Here is a 17,045-nt window from a genome sequence, read left to right as displayed (position 1 = left end):
ATTTCTGTTCAGCCACAGGCAAACAGCCCAGCAGGAATGGGCACCTCTGAATGTCCCCTTAAGAAAAGCACCCTATTTCAACCAGGTGACCATGAATGATATCACTCTCCTGAGGATAACACAGAGAGATAAAGAACAGATGTTGTTTGAATGCCAGCAAACATACACTGCAATGCTGTGTTCTACAATGATTCCCGAGTATGATTCTCTGAGTAATTACTACAACTCCTGAGGAAGCTCATAGAAGGAAGGTAATATTGATGGGGGGTGTTCAGCTGTTGTGACCTGCACTGGATGTGCTATGTTTGTCTTTCTTCCACAGGACAGATGCGACTTTGTCTGTACAAAGTGCAAGCTGGTCTCCATACTGGAAGAGAAGGTTCAAGGTCTGGAGCAACAGGTATCAACCCTGAGTTGCATAAGAGAAACTGAAGATTTCCTGGACGAATGTCAGGATAGGCTTCTACGGGCACAAGGTTCTGAAGATTCAGAGCAGGCTGCACATCAGGGACAGAAGGATGGTGAAGAAATTTGGCATCATGTGACCTCCAGAAGAAAAAAGGGGAACGTCCATGTACCAGCAGGGCAGATACAGATAAGTAACCGTTTTCATGTTCTCTCCACAGGTACTAATGCGGAGAGTGGACCAGATGATACATCTGAGGGAAGGCAGCAGAAGGAGACTCCACCGATTGGAAGGCATGAGATGCACTGTCCTAGGGTTGGGGGTTCCACGACCACCGCTCCCAAGAGAAGGAGGCGGGTGGTGGTGGTCGGGGACTCTCTCCTCAGGGGGACTGAGTCATCTATCTGCCGCCCCGACCGGGAAAACCAAGAAGTCTGCTGCTTGCCAGGAGCTAAGATTCGTGATGTGATGAAGAGACTGCCGAGACTCATCAAGCCCTCAGATCGCTGTCCCTTCCTGCTTCTTCACGTGGGCACCAATGATACTGCCAAGAATGACCTTGAGTGGATCACTGCGGACTACGTGGCTCTGGGAAGAAGGATAAAGGAGTTTGAGGTGCAAGTGGTGTTCTTGTCCATCCTCCCCATGGAAGGAAAAGGCCTGGGTAGAGACCGTCAAATCGTGGAAGTCAACGAATGGCTACGCAGGTGGTGTCGGAGAGAAGGCTTTGGATTCTTTGACCATGGGATGGTGTTCCAAGAAGGAGTGCTAGGCAGAGACGGGCTCCACCTAACAAAGAGAGGGAAGAGCATCTTCGCAAGCAGGCTGGCTAACCTAGTGAGGAGGGCTTTAAACTAGGTTCACCGGGGGAAGGAGACCAAAGCCCTGAGGTAAGTGGGAAAATGGGATACCGGGAGGAGGTACAAGCAGGAGCGCATGAGAGGGGAGGGCTCCTGCCTCATACTGAGAAAGAGGGGCGATCAGCAGGTTACCTCAAGTGCCTATATACAAATGCATGAAGCCTGGGAAACAAGCAGGGAGAACTGGAAGTCCGGGCACAGTCAGGGAATTATGATGTGATTGGAATAACAGAGACTTGGTGGGATAACTCACACGACTGGAGTACTGTCATGGATGGATATAAGCTGTTCAGGAAGGGCAGAAAAGGTGGGGGAGTTGCACTGTATGTAAGGGAGCAGTATGACTGCTCAGAGCTCAAGTATGAAACTGCAGAAAAACCTGAGAGTCTCTGGATTAAGTTTAGAAGTGTGAGCAACAAGGGTGATGTCGTGGTGGGAGTCTACTATAGACCACTAGACCAGGTGGATGAGGTGGACGAGGCTTTCTTCCGGCAACTCACAGAAGTTACTAGATCGCAGGCCCTGGTTCTCATGGGAGACTTCAATCACCCTGATATCTGCTGGGAGAGCAATACAGCGGTGCACAGGCAATCCAGGAAGTTTTTGGAAAATGAAGGGGACAATTTCCTGGTGCAAGTGCTGGAGGAACCAACTAGGGGCAGAGCTCTTCTTGACCTGCTGCTCACAAACCGGGAAGAATTAGTAGGGGAACCAAAAGTGGATGGGAACCTGGGAGGCAGTGACCATGAAATGGTCAAGTTCAGAATCCTAACACAAGGAAGAAAGGAGAGCAGCAGAATACAGACCCTGGACTTCAGAAAAACAGACTTTGACTCCCTCAGGGAACTGATGGGCAAGATCCCCTGGGAGAATAACATGAGGGGGAAAGGAGTCCATGAGAGCTGGCTGTATTTTAAAGAATCCTTATTGAGGTTACAGGGACAAACCATCCCGATGTGTAGAAAGAATAGTAAATATAGCAGGCGACCAGCTTGGCTTAACAGTGAAATCCTTGCTGCTCTTAAATACAAAAAAGAAGCTTACAAGAAGTGGAAGATTGGACAAATGACCAGGGATGAGTATAAAAATATTGCTCGGGCTTGCAGGAGTGAAATCAGGAAGGCCAAATCACACCTGGAGTTGCAGTTAGCAAGAGACGTTAAGAGTAACAAGAAGGCTTTCTTCAGGTATGTTAGCAACAAGAAGAAAGTCAAGGAAAGTGTGGGCCCCTTACTGAATGAGGAAGGCAACCTAGTGACAGAGGATGCGGAAAAAGCTAATGTACTCAATATTTTTTTTGCCTCTGTCTTCATGAACAAGGTCAGCTCCCAGATTACTGCACTGGGCAGCACAGCATGGGGAGGAGGTGACCAGCCCTCTGTGGAGAAAGAAGTGGTTCGGGACTATTTAGAAGAGCTGGACGAGCACAAGTCCGTGGGGCCGGATGCGTTGCATCCGAGAGTACTAAAGGAGTTGGCGGATGTGATTGCAGAGCCATTGGCCATTATCTTTGAAAACTCCTGGCGATTTGGGGAGGTCCCAGATGACTGGAAAAAGACTAATGTAGTGCCCATCTTTAAAAAAGGGAAGAAGGAGGATCCTGGGAACTACAAGCCAGTCAGCCTCACCTCAGTCCCTGGAAAAATCATGGAGCAGGTCCTCAAGGAATCAATTCTGAAGCACTTAGAGGAGAGGAAAGTGATCAGGAACAGTCAGCATGGATTCACCAAGGGCAAGTCATGCCTGACTAATCTAATTGCCTTCTATGACGAGATAACTGGCTCTGTGGATGAAGGGAAAGCAGTGGACGTGTTGTTCCTTGACTTTAGCAAAGCTTTTGACACGGTCTCCCACAGTATTCTTGCCAGCAAGTTAAAGAAGTATGGGCTGGATGAATGGACTATAAGGTGGATAGAAAGCTGGCTAGATTGTCGGGCTCAACGGGTAGAGATCAATGGCTCCATGTCTAGTTGGCAGCCGGTATCAAGTGGAGTGCCCCAGGGGTTGGTCCTGGGGCCGGTTTTGTTCAATATCTTCATAAACAATCTGGAGGATGGTGTGGATTGCACCCTCAGCAAGTTTGCAGATGACACTAAACTGGGAGGAGTGGTAGATACGCTGGAGGGTAGGGATAGGATACAGAGGGACTTAGACAAATTGGAGGATTGGGCCAAAAGAAATCTGATGAGGTTCAACAAGGACGAGTGCAGAGTCCTGCACTTAGGATGGAAGAATCCAATGCACAGCTACAGACTAGGGACCGAATGGCTCGGCAGCAGTTCTGCAGAAAAGGTTACAGTGGATGAGAAGTTGAATATGAGTCAACAGTGTGCCCTTGTTGCCAAGAAGGCCAATGGCATTTTGGGCTGTATAAGTAGGGGCATTGCCAGCAGATTGAGGGACGTGATTGTTCCCCTCTATTCGACATTGGTGAGGCCTCATCTGGAGTACTGTGTCCAGTTTTGGGCCCCCCACTACAAGAAGGATGTGGAAAAATTGGAAAGAGTCCAGCGGAGGGCAACAAAAATGATTAGGGGACTGGAACACATGTCTTAGGAGGAGAGGCTGAGGGAACTGGGGATGTTTAGTCTTCAGAAGAGAAGAATGAGGGGGGATTTGATAGCTGCTTTCAACTACGTGAAAGGGGGTTCCAAATAGGATGGCTCTAGACTGTTCTCAGTGGTAGCAGATGACAGAACAAGGAGTAATGGTCTCAAGTTGCAGTGGGGGAGATTTAGGTTGGATATTGGGAAAAAATTTTTCACTAGGAGGGTGGTGAAACACTGGAATGCGTTACCTAGGGAGGTGGTGGAATCTCCTTCCCTAGAAGTTTTTAAGGTCAGGCTTGACAAAGCCGTGGCTGGGATGATTTAGTCGGGGATTGGTCCTGCTTTGAACAGGGGGTTGGACTAGATGACCTCCTGAGGTCCTTTCCAACCCTGATATTCTATGACTCTATGATTCTATGATTCTACATGCTACTGGCCTGGAGCAGTAAAGTGTCCTACCATGGTGGATGGAATAAGGCTGCCCTCCCCAGAAACCTTTTGCAAAGGCTTTGGGAGTATATCCAGGAGAGCCACAAATGCCAGGGCAAATTAATCATTAAACATGCTTGCTTTTAAACCATGTATAGTATTTTAAAAGGTACACTCACCAGAGGTCACTTCTCCACCTGGCGGATCCGGGAGGCAGCCTTGGGTGGGTTCGGGGGGTACTGGCTCCAGGTCCAGGGTGAGAAACAGTTCCTGGCTGTCGGGAAAACCGGTTTCTCCCCTTGCTTGCTTTGAGCTATCTACAACCTCATCATCATCATCTTCCTCATCCCCAAAACCTGCTTCCGTGTTGCCTCCATCTCCATTGAAGGAGTCAAACAACATGGCTGAGGTAGTGGTGGCTGAACCCCCTAAAATGGCATGCAGCTCATCATAGAAGCAGCATGTTTGGGGCTCTGACCCGGAGCAGACGTTCACCTCTCTGGTTTTCTGGTAGGCTTGCCTCAGCTCCTTAAGTTTCACGCGGCACTGCTTCGGGTCCCTGTTATGGCCTCTGTCCTTCATGCCCTGGGAGATTTTGACAAATGTTTTGGCATTTCAAAAACTGGAACGTAGTTCTGGTAGCACGGATTCCTCTCCCCAAACAGCAGTCAGATCCCGTACCTCCCGTTTGGTCCATGCTGGAGCTCTTTTGTGATTCTGGAACTCCATCATGGTCACCTCTGCTGATGAGTTCTGCATTGTCACCTGCAGCTTGCCTCACTGGCCAAACAGGAAATTGAAATTCAAAAGTTCGCGGGCCTTTTCCTGTCTACCTGGCCAGTGCATCTGAGTTGAGAGTGCTGTCCAGAGCGGTCACAATGGAGTACTCTGGGATAGCTCACGGAGGCCAATACTGTCTAATTGTGTCCACAGTACCCCAAATTTGACTTAGCAAGGCCGATTTCAGCACTAATCCCCTTGTCAGGGGTGGAGTAAGAAAATCAATTTTAAGAGCCCTTTAAGTCGAAAAAAAGGGCTTCATCGTGTGGACAGGTGCAGGGTTAAATCGATTTAATGCTGCTAAATTCGACCTCAACTCCTAGTGTAGACCAGGGCTAAGAGGGACATGGCATGTGGCTGCTACTTAGAAGGTCCCTGGGTTGGGGCCTGGAGTACTGGGTGGGCTTGGGTCCCCTGCAACAGCCATTGGGGAAGTGGGGGCTGCACCCTGAGAGAAGGAAGTTTGGACAGGCCTAGGGAAGGGACTGTACGTGGAATTGTTACCCTCCAGAAGGGGGCTGAAGTGAGACTGACCCAGCTAGAGAGCTGGGGTCAGAGGACTATAGGACATGCAAAGAGTCTCCAGGGAGGAAGCCCTGTGATCATAGGCACCAACTCTATGCCTGGGGTGCTCTGGGGCTGGAGCACTCATGGAAAAAAATAGTGGGTGCTTAGCACCCACCAGCAGCCCTGCCGATCAGCTCCTCTCCCTCCCCCACAGCACCTCCCAGTGGCCCACCAATCAGTTCCTCCCCCTTCCTCCCAGTGCCTCCCATCCACTACTATCAGCTGTTCAGTGGTGTGCTGGAGGAGAGGAGGTGGAGCGAGGATGGGGTGCACTCGGGGGAAGGAGCAGAATGGGGTGGGAAGAGGTGGGGCAGAGTGGGGGTGGGGCAGAGTGGAGGCAGGAAGAGGTAGGGCAGGGATGGAGTGTTGGGGGAAGTGATGGAGTGGGGGCGGGGCCTGAGGTGAAGCAGCGGTCGAACACCCCCAGGGAAATGAGGAAGCCAGTGCCTATGCCTGGGGTGCTGCTCCATTCCAGAGCAGGAACCTTCACATGTAAGCTGGACAACTAGGGCAGTGGTTCTCAACCAGGGGTACATGTACCCAAGGTGGTCTGCAGAGATCTTCCAGGGGGTACATCAAGTCATGTAGATATTTGGCTACTTTTACAACAAGCTACATAAAAAGCACTAGTGCAGTCAATACAAGCTAAAATTTCACACAATGACTTGTTTATATTGCTCTATATACTATACACTGAAATGTAAGTATTATATTTATATTCCAATTGATTTTTTTATAATTAGATAGTAAAAATGAGAAAAGAAGCAATTTTTCAGTAACAGCATGCTGTGACACTTTTGTATTTTTGTAAGCAAGTGTTTTTTAAGTGAGCTGAAACTTGGGGTTCTGTATTACAAATCAGACTCCTGAAAGGAGTACAGCAGTCTGGAAGGTAGAGAGCCACTGAACTAGGGTTCTGAGATTGGTCCTCAGTCTCACCAACAGGGCCTGAGTCTGGGGAGGGCTACAGAGACATTGCCAGTGGAGGGGTACCATGATGGGTCCTGTTGTACTGTGGAAGGACTGACCCCAGGGAGGGCTACAGAGAAGGACACGCCCAAAGAAGGGGTACAATGATGGGCCCCTTTGAGCTGTTAAAGATTGAGCCGAGGGCGGGCTGCAGGGACATACCAGCTGAGGGTACTGTGATGGGCCCTATTGGACTGTTAAGGACTGAGCATGGAGAGGGCTGCATGACATTACCGAGGGCTCTGAAATAGGCCCGGTTGGATGGTATACCCCAGAAGGGGTTTGTTTTGCTGTGCACATGGACTGTATGTGATGTGGACAGAAGGCTGGGTCACCGAAGACCCGCCTCAGGAGTGCAGTGGCTGACCAGGGGCACAATGAGCGGAGAAGTTGAGAAAAATTGCAGGCGTGCCCACACTCACCTGGTGTACACTCACGTGAGGTGAGCCCCACACCATTACAATAATCTAATTTTTAATAATTGCCAATCAGTGGGAGTTGCACCTGTTTCACCAAAAGGAGTATTTATCCCAGAATCTTTAACATTCCCCTGGAAAGCCACCTGAGATGGGCATAAGGGGCCTTGGTTTCCCATCTTATCTAAAGGGTGGCACTTCTCTCAGTTCAACAGAGTACTACACTGTAATGCCACCATTGCCCACACCAGACTGCAGATCAGAGAGTGGGACTTGATTCCACAATCATCTTTCTGTCTAAGAAGTGATAGTGTTATCAGTTGAGTTATATTATTGTTCTTAGGGTGAACACCTTTTGGCTATCAGCGCTCAGTATCACTGTCCTAGCAAGGAGAAAACACCTAGACTCACAGATCCAGACCAACAAGCACATAGCTAAGAAGATGTAGAAACAGGGAGAAGAAAAATGTTTAACTGTGCCATGGACTTTCTCTTTCCATTGCACAGTAGCTCCAAGAAATTAGAACTTGCTACTTCAGCTGACATTTCAGCAAGTTGTTTTCTTCCTGGAGCGCTCTTCTCTGGCCTTCATGGAATGTGCAACATGTCCACAGCTCTTACATGCCACCCCCAACATATTTACAATAACACAGCTAAGTCATTCATTCATGACTAAGTTAAAGTAGCATTCAAACCTTCAAAGCATGTGATGTCTATAAACCCCATAAATTATGCTGGCTCTGTTATCTGATATAATGAATCAAATTCTTGGGTGAGTCACAATCTGAAATGGTGGTGGGTCTCATTCATCAGGTTTACCACAGCAGCCATTTAAAAAAAGTCTTTAATTTACAGCACTATGTGTTTCCCAGTGGAACAGCTAGGCAGCATAGCCATACTTGACTGATCCACTGTTAGATTTCCTACCTATCTCTGCAGCGAGATATGAAAGTTTCTTTTGGCTGGAATTAGAGGGCTATGTCCTGTAAGGTAACACTTGGAGGTTTTGTATATTTTAATTCAGTTCTTGGTTGTTCCTCCCTGCTTGTCTGCTGGGAGAGAAAAGTGGAGGAAGAGAGAACCTTTGGGGGCAGGCAGTAGTGTGACTACTCGTTTTCTCACATTGGCAATCAGTACTCATTCACTGCTGGTGGGGAGGTTAGAGGATTTTTTTTTTATTAGACTAGTCTCTGGTGCAATTGGAAAAGGATCAGGGATAGTTGATTAACCAGAAAAGCCTCCCGAGATTTACTATGGGTGTATCAAAGAATGATGGATGGGTAAGTCGAGAAAAGACCCTTCAGTTTGAACACCCGTATTTTTGTAAAACTGCTTCCTTCACTTTCTCCCATGGAGTAGGGCCCTATAACTTATAAGTTCGAGTTGTGACCCACTTTTTCTTGTAATTTTTTCCTTTCTGTTTTCTCTGACAGTAGGACTAGGCTTTGATCCAGACTGAAAACTAATTGCTCTCAATAGAGAGAGTAAACGTCTTTGGTATACAAAAAGAAACTGGATGGGAAATTAAAAAGGTGTGCTTTTGTTAGATTTTGGCCGAGGCATTGAGATCGATTCGGAACGAATTGAAATAAAGGGTTTTGTTTGTCCCAAAAGACCTTTCAGACAATACCAACACAAGGAAGCTTTTATTTAAGATACTCTTCCCCAGAACTGGTTTCAACATTTGTTCAGACTCCAAGACCTGTGGTTTACTTAATATTCTGCAGGGAACGTATGCAGTCTACGCAAAAAATAAGCAAATCTGAACAAGTTTTGCTCAGAACTAAATTTGGTATTGTTAAGGTCCTGAATAAGTGACATTGCATTATCCGTTTGCCATGCAGCACTAATTGTAAGTAATGAAAATCCATTCAAGTACGACATTTAGTCCCAATGGACTTTTAAAGTACACTACTGGCCACCGTTCAAAGAATGACACAGCTAGTATTATAATTGATGGAGTCTGCCTATGCATATGCTGTCTGCTACCGTATATAGCTGAACAGTTTTTCTCAGATAATATTCTGTTAGTTCACACTGATATTTTTTTTTTAAAAGAGACATTTAATAAAAACAATCTCTCATCCTGAAGCAGTATTGTGGTAAGGGTGACAGCTGCCAGGTATTCTGCTGAAGCAGCTATGTTGCATAAACAGACATTATTTGACTAAAGTTTAAACTATTTAAAAATAACCTCTTGCGTTCCCTTTGTTTTCACTACCTGGATATGGTCACTGTCAGAAGTGTAGGACCTGCAGCGGAGGCACCAACCAGAGCCTACAGATTATGGGATGGGTGTGTGACTAATCAACATTTTTAAACATGACCATTTTTGTCACCACTGGGTGCTAGTGGTGTTTAAAAATGTTAGTTAAAACTAGTTAATTAACACACCACTCATTTTCCCAGTCTAGACAAGCCCTTAGAGGCAGGATGCGTGTATTGTTACTGCTCATTTTCCTGAGTTCCACTTTTCTCCCAACCATACATCCGTGCAATCCCTCCCCCCACCAAAAGAAGCCAGCAGAAGACACCCTGCAGTCAGTGGGGTTGCTCAAGTGTAACTGAGAGCAGAAAGTGCCACACTGACTTAAGAAATAAACATCTTTCTAAGATCAGATTTAGAACTTTTGGCCCAAATTTTTCTCGGCTGTATCAGTGTAAATCCAGAGCAACCTCCATTGAGTCATTGACACTGAGAGAGGAATTTGGCCCAGGATCACCTTAAGAGCCACAGGCTGTATCCAAACTGCAAAGAAAACCGACAGCACTGAGTCTCAGAACCCACTCTGGGCTCAGGCTGCAAGGCTAAATATAGTAGTGTAGACATTCCCGCGTGGGCTGGCGCAGATGGTCCAAGACTCTCCACCCTTGCCATGTTTCAGAGCCCGGGCCCCTGCCTGATCAGGAATGTCTACACTGCTCCTTTTAGCCCTGAACCCCAAGCCCTGTGAGCCTGAGTCAATGGATCCAAGCTCCCAGATTCAACGTCACAGTGTTTTCTTTGCAATCTAGACATACCCTTCAGTTAATGGAGTTACTGTGGGAAATGAGCTATTTTGGAGATTTTGCCATAGTAGTAGCAGCAGCAACAACAACAAAAAAGGACAAATACTGAGATTTTTTACTTGATCCTTACTCAAGCAAACTCCCTCTGATTATCTGAGTAAGGGCTAATGTGATTAAAAACTGAAAAAACATGTCATGATCTTAGTCATATTCTAAAATGTCAGTGAACTGTATTTCCTAAGTTGCCCCATGGATGAAAGGTCTTATGCAGAGGTCTAGCACAAGGCCTATGCACCACTTAAATCCCTCAAAACAGGGCATAGCTGGGACTATTTTGAGGTCTTAAATGAATGTAAGAGGCACAGAGGCCTTGAGCTGCCTCCTGCACAGGAAGAGTTTCACTCAGTGTAAAGAAAACTTACTGATTTCTGCTTTATTCATGTGTAGGCCATTTTTTTGATCTTGGGCCATGCATATAGTCTTTGGAGGGACATGAAATTGTCGAGTAGCAGCCTGCATAGAGCAGCAGGGAGACGGCAGATTACTAAACTGGCTGTCATACAGAAACCCTGATGTCGTAGGTAGCATTCTAAGGAAAGCTTTTTACTGAGTGTCAGTTACTATATAAAAGAGCAAAGATGTATAGGTAGGAAATTAGGGTGACCAGATGTCCCGATTTTATAGGGACAATCCTGATATCTGGGACTTTGTCTTATATAGGCACCTATTACCCCTGACCCCATCCCGATTTTTCACACTTACTATCTGGTCACCCTATAGAAAATGCACAGTAACAAATTCTACTCTGTATCCCATGTGTTTATAGGGCCTTAGGAAGATCAAGCTATTTCACCCCTCACTTTTCATTATGTTACATCATTCTGCAAATAGCCTAATGTAACTTTACACAATCCAGTACCCATGTAACAGTACAGCAAAGATCTATAGAAGCAAATAGGATTTTCCACATTTAGACAACGTCAAAAATATGCACAGCTTCCAAAAAAGATAGTTATTTACTGACTTCGTAAAAATGGTAAGACAAAGTTCTTAATTCCAGTAAAGCTTGTTTATTATATACTGAAGTTTTTGTGCGTGGAGGATATGGAGACTGGTGGTGGTTGTAAGCAGAAAGCAGTATGTAAAACTTTGAAATATTCCAGGTAGCTAATATGCACTAGCAGTCTATCCACTTTCCACTCCCCTCTCCCAATAAAAATCAAACAACTGCAGGACAAAGACAGGACTAGCAAAGTCAGTTTTCCTGTATTAATGTGAACCTTGTAAAGATTTAACTGGTGCTTGTGTCTAGTGCTTAATGAACCAAATCCTGAGAGGTGCTGAGTACCTGCAACTCATCAGATTAAATAAACCCTGAGGTCCTTAGTTTTACTCATTCCTTACTCAGGCAAACTCTGTGCACCAGAGCTGGAGTGGCGCTGAGCAGCTCTTGAATTCAGCAGGAGTTGCAGATGGTCAGCACTTCTCAGGATATGGCCTGTTGACTTCTGCTATAATTTTGCTTGAATAAAATCTGAATAAAGACCAGGTGCTCAGCTCTGATCATGACTTGTCTCAATGGGAATTCCTGGTGTTTACTGAGGGCACGATCCAGTGCTTCCTGAAGTCAGTGAGAAAAGTCTGAATCATACCCTTAGGTGTTTAGCACTTCTCCAGAATTGCCTTAATGTGATTAATATGATCTGAAGTGAATGTTTTAGTTATTCATTATTATTTTTAGTAGAGGCCCCAATCAAGGCATGGGGCCCCATTATGCTTTGTACTGTATAAATACATAATCCCTGCCCCCAGAAAGAGCCCTAGTCTAGGAGATAAATTTCAGAAAAAGGTTCATTACTTAATAGCAACAGGAAGACATTATGAAGTGTGGAATCGACTTTAGACACCGTTTGAAAGGCATATGGTATAGACCGCTGCAACTTGGAGAAAGCTGCCCTTTTTCTGATTGGAAGTACACGCCGTTATGGAGGAGTGTTTCAAAGGCACAAGGGGAAGTTAGTTCCATTGACTTTCAGTTGTGTGCCAGACTCCCCTTTCTGCCTTTGAAAGTCTCTCCCTACCACTCTATTTTTAAAAGCTCTTTTTCAATGAGCACTGGAGCTGAAAAGTTTGTCCTGAAATATCTTAATGATACAGTATAGTTTTGCAGTGCACAGTCAGGCTGCTGTTACAAAGGGAAGTGTGTTGAGTTATACAAGCAACAACTTTCTCTGGGAGTTGAAGTAGAATTTAAGAATTTCCCTTTTTACCAATCTGATGATAATAGGTCTACATGATTGTATGACTCAGTGAGAGTCAGCTCTTAAAACATTGCAGGTACGAAAAAGCAAGTTTACAAGTCCGTGCAGAGCTGCATTCTCAGTATTGCCTCTACTCCACCCACAGCTAATTGTGGTGTCGATTAATGACTCTTGAAAAGACTCACGGCTGGCCCAGATCAGCTGACTCGGGCTGCGGGGCTATAAAATTGCAGTGCAGATGTTCGCGAAGTGGGAGGGTGCTAGAGCCAGGGCTCCAGCCCAAGCCCAAATGTTTACACTGCACTTGTAAAGCCCCACAGCCTGAGCCCCACGAGCCCGAGTCAGCTGACCCAGGGCAGCTGCAACCATGCTGTGGGTCTTTTATCACAGAGTAGACGTTTTCACCAAGCAGAGAGATAGTAGACTGGAGTTCTGTTTCCACGGTGAAATGCATGGAGTAAACACTTAATACATCCAAAACCGAAGGGGGGTTGTAGAAGTCTTGAAGTTTGTGCCTAAACTGGGCAATACCATCATGTTACAACACGTATTAGCCTGTCCAATGTTAGATATGATTTAGTACTTGGTGTGGTGTCATAGCGCTGCCCCCTGCCTGGAGTGCTCTCTTGCGGCAGGCCACAGCATAAGAGGCACGCCTGCCTCAATTCCCCTCCTTCAGAGTCCCCAGAGATAGTCCACAGAGTGTTCCAAAGTATAACTATAGCCCTTGAGGGGCTCATTTATTACGGAATCCCATGCACATAAATCATAACAAATGTCCCACAAGAATAGTCCAGTCTTCCCCAGCATAATCCAAACACTATAGGTAACATCCAGCCCCAGCGTCCCTCTCCAGGTCCTGGCTCCAGTAGTGTGATGGAGCTAAAACACACTGGAACAGCGGTCCAGCTCCACTACACCACTGTGCCTCACCCCCCGCAGCCTGGGGACAGGGAGATACTTCACTTTAGGACTACACCACTGCCTGGCTCTCCAGCACAGCTCTGGTGTCCCTCCCATGGCCCGGCTCTTCAGCGCAGCCCTGGAGTCTCTCACCATGCCCTAGCTATCCAGCACAGCCCAGTCCTGTCTTGTACCGGGACAGCCCTTCCAACTGGAGTGTAACCATGCTTTTCCAAGTGGGAACCCCACACAGCCTCTCTGCTGGGAACATCCTTGCCAGTGCGCCTTCCTTCATTCTCCCTGGTCCTTTTCACTCTGGGTGAAGCTCTCTGGCCCTGAGATGTCAATTGGTAAGTTCCTCTGCTGCTCCCTTGCCTTCAACTGTCTCCATCCCTGGTTCTCTGGCTTGGGGACAGCAGCCAGCAAACCACTCTCACTGCTCCTCTGCCTTCAGCCTTTTCCCTGGTCCCAGACATACAGTCTCCTAGTTCATTCCTCCCTCTTCCCAGGGAGGGCCTGCAGAAATCTTTCTGCAACTTTCCCCAGAGACTTCTCCAGTCTCCTGACCAACTCTCACTGGGACTCTCCCTCAGTAGGTCTCTCCCTTACCTTTTATAGCCCCCAGGAGCTGCCTCACTCTCATAATTGGCTAAATGGGCGCACCAGCTCTGGCACAGGGGAGCTGGACCTACTTCATTTACTGGGGCCAGCCACCCTGTGACCTATAGACAAAAGACTATTGGGTTTAAACTTGTCTCAGCAGACAAGGTCTACCATGTGTTAATGTGTATCTCCTAATGTAGAGAAGACCAAGTAGTTATTCTTTTATTCTTTCCAATTCTTTTTGGTCCCAGTCCACCAAAGCACTTACACATGTGCTTAAATTTAAGTTTGTGAGGTGTCCCATTGATTTAAAGTTAAGTATGTGCTTAAGGCCCTGATCCACAAAGTTATTTAGGATCCTAACCTTTATTGTGTCAGTGAAAGATAGGAGCCTACATACCTTTGTAGATTTGGTCCTAAGTGCTTTGCTGGATAAAGCCCATAGTCTGAAAACAAAATGAAATCGTTGTTGGAACATCAAGTGGAAGTGATCCATCTAGCTGATTCTGTACAGTAAGATAAATGATAGAATAATAAGGCAGTTTTAGAGAAGAAATCAGAGGTGATGTGGGTGTTTTTATTAATCATTTGCCAGACATTTAGGACTCTGTGCACTAAGGGTGTATGTTAAGTGCCCTACTGGGGACTTGGGTGCACAAAAATGTGCATGCATAATGATAATTATTTTTAGCTGTTCTAGGCATTTCAGTTGCACATTTGAAAGTAAAAGGCAAACTTTTCAAATGTGGATTCCCTAAACTTAGACCTCTCAATCTACATAAACCCAAACAAAGGGCTTTATTTAGGCCACTTATTTACTGTTGGCATGTAACTTGAGGAACCCACATTAGAAGTTTTGGCCAAAAGATTTTACACACATTATTCTGAGGGCCAGAACTTTAGCTGAGGATCTGACTGATGTGTGTCTAATTCCTTAAAATGTGCAAAACTGAGAGAGACCAGGTAGGTGAGATAATATATTTTATTGGACCAACTTCTGTTGGTAGAAGGTACAATCTTTCAAGCTTCACAGAGCTCTTCAAGTCTGGGGAAATAAACAAAGTGTCTGAGCTAAATACAAGTTGGGCTCTTGCATTTTCTCAGGAAGTAATATTTAGTCTGGCTTCCTTCTCCTTCATATTGAGAAGTTTCCAGAAGTTGATCCAATAAAAGATATTACCTCACCTATGTTGTCTGTCTCATATCCTAGGATCAACACAGCTACAACAACATGGCAGACAAACCTGTTTACTAAGTTTAGGAGACAAATTTTCACTCCAACCTTGCTGAAAAGGAACTCTGGTGTCTAAATAGGTAATTATTCCTTCAGGTCTTCCAAGTTCCACTAATTTTTGCACTCTTATTCAAGCGCACAATAGATTTACTCACTGGAAAGTGTTATCTTGAAAATGTAAATGTACATAAAATGACCAAATTTTCACACCACATTTTGAACCTGCAACAAAAAGCATCATTTTGAAAATCTTGTCCAAATTAAGAGGCTAGATTAATCCATCTTTCAAGTCTTAGGTCCAGATTCTTAGCCGGTGTAAATTGAATTACCTCTATTGAAACCACTGGGGCTATGCCAATTTATACTAATTAAGGATGTGGCCCTTAAAAATAAACTGAAAACTTCAATTAGATATAGGAAAAGAAACAGGAAACTACTTGTTTTCATGTCCACAAGACTTTAGGACTTGTCCAATAGTGGTATGACATTGTCCAACTAGACAGTAACTGGAATGAAGCCCGTTAGCCAACTTACACATAACAGATCATCATTTCTCACTAATTCCAGTATGGATTTTAACATTACATACTTACAAAAATTGCTTGGAAAATGCCAAATAATCATCCATCCTATGCTGTAGTTCTTCATAAGTAGCTGTGATATGTTGTCAGTACCTGTACATATGTTTGCACCGTGATTTTGATAACTTTACATTATGCAACTGTTATAAATGGTTGAGACATATTTAGTGTTAAAGGACACAATTCTATCATCCTTATTCATTTTAAATAATACCTTACTTGCAAATAGTCCCACTGAAATCAAGTATATTTCCCACAGTAGGATACTACACAATGTGAGTAAGGGTAGCAGAATTGGACCCAAAGCTCTGACAACTAATTTGTTTTTAACCATCCTAAAAGAGTTAGTATATATTGCCCCATATGTTACAAATTTATAGTCCCGTTTTTTGAAGACGTTAAGTTTTATAGGCATTTGAGAACTCATCAAATTATTTATTTTATGGGTTTTTAAATTTGATTACTGATCATAACATTATCAGTTGTTTACTGTCTACAGAGTTTAGAGTAGCAGCCGTGTGAGTCTGTATTCGCAAAAAGAAAAGGAGTACTTGTGGCACCTTAGAGACTAACAAATTTATTTGAACATAAGCTTTCGGGAGCTACAGCTCACTTCATATCTGTTATACCTATAGCTTCATAGTGAGCTGTAGCTCCCGAAAGCTTATGCTCAAATACATTTGTTAGTCTCTAAGGTGCCACCAGTACTCCAGAGTGAATGCCAGCTTTGTGCAGCTAATAAAAATTGTTCTGGTGTATTCCAGTTACATATTAAATATGTGGCTAATATGGCAACTTTTCATTTCTCTTCTTGATTAGAAGTTACAGCACCTACTTCAATCGTGGAGTTAAATCCTGCTCACCTTAGTTATGCAAGTTGTCCTATTGAAATCCACTCGTGTGAGAATTGGAGGCTTTTTGAGCTATGCAAACACATGGGGTGAAATCCTGGCCCTATTGAAGTCAATAGCAAAACTCCCTTTGGCTTCAGTAGGCTCCTGCCCCCAAAGACTTTTCATGTTCATGATTTTTCCTCCTTTCTACTTCCCATCAAACTTTATTGATAGAAAGAAGCCAGTATTATAGAACCATATTGCAAACATAATCCCAGCTTTAAAAGATGAGCTTTCCTTCTTCCCCTTATAAACATTTCCTTCTCCTACAGACTGGGTCTGAACCATCCCCTCAAGGACAAGTGGAAGATGTTCCAGTGAGCAGTGAAAGAACTGATGAGCCGGCTCGTCATGTCTTCTCTTTCTCCTGGTTAAACTCATTGAATGAATAACTATAATTCCGGCTGGCTTTGGATGTACTTACCCGAGAGGAGCTATGAGGCAGCAAGTGACCTGGCTGGAACCAACAAGAAATAATCCATATAAGGGACATCTTGATTAGGTTTAATTCCCAGGGCCTTATTTGAATTCCATTATACTGTATCTGATACTTTTAGATTAGAATGATGTTTGGAAATAGCTGAA

General features: G+C 44.9%; 1 protein-coding gene across 3 annotated transcripts in view; it reads left to right on the top strand.

Annotated features, from left to right (window-relative positions):
* The window catches only part of TRIM55 (tripartite motif containing 55), a 61,603-nt gene extending 44,558 nt beyond the window's left edge, over positions 1-17,045 (top strand). For all 3 annotated transcript variants that reach the window (XM_084621739.1, XM_084621737.1, XM_084621738.1), the window contains one exon: positions 16,733-17,045. In XM_084621739.1, the coding sequence (XP_084477865.1) occupies positions 16,733-16,852 (120 nt within the window). In that variant the 3' untranslated portion in view covers positions 16,853-17,045. The remainder of the gene's footprint in view (positions 1-16,732) is intronic.

The sequence above is a fragment of the Lepidochelys olivacea genome (genome assembly GCF_965140295.1).
Source record: "Lepidochelys olivacea isolate rLepOli2 genome assembly, chromosome: 2".
Classification (NCBI taxonomy): domain Eukaryota; kingdom Metazoa; phylum Chordata; order Testudines; family Cheloniidae; genus Lepidochelys; species Lepidochelys olivacea.
This window is presented reverse-complemented; position numbering and strand designations above follow the sequence as displayed.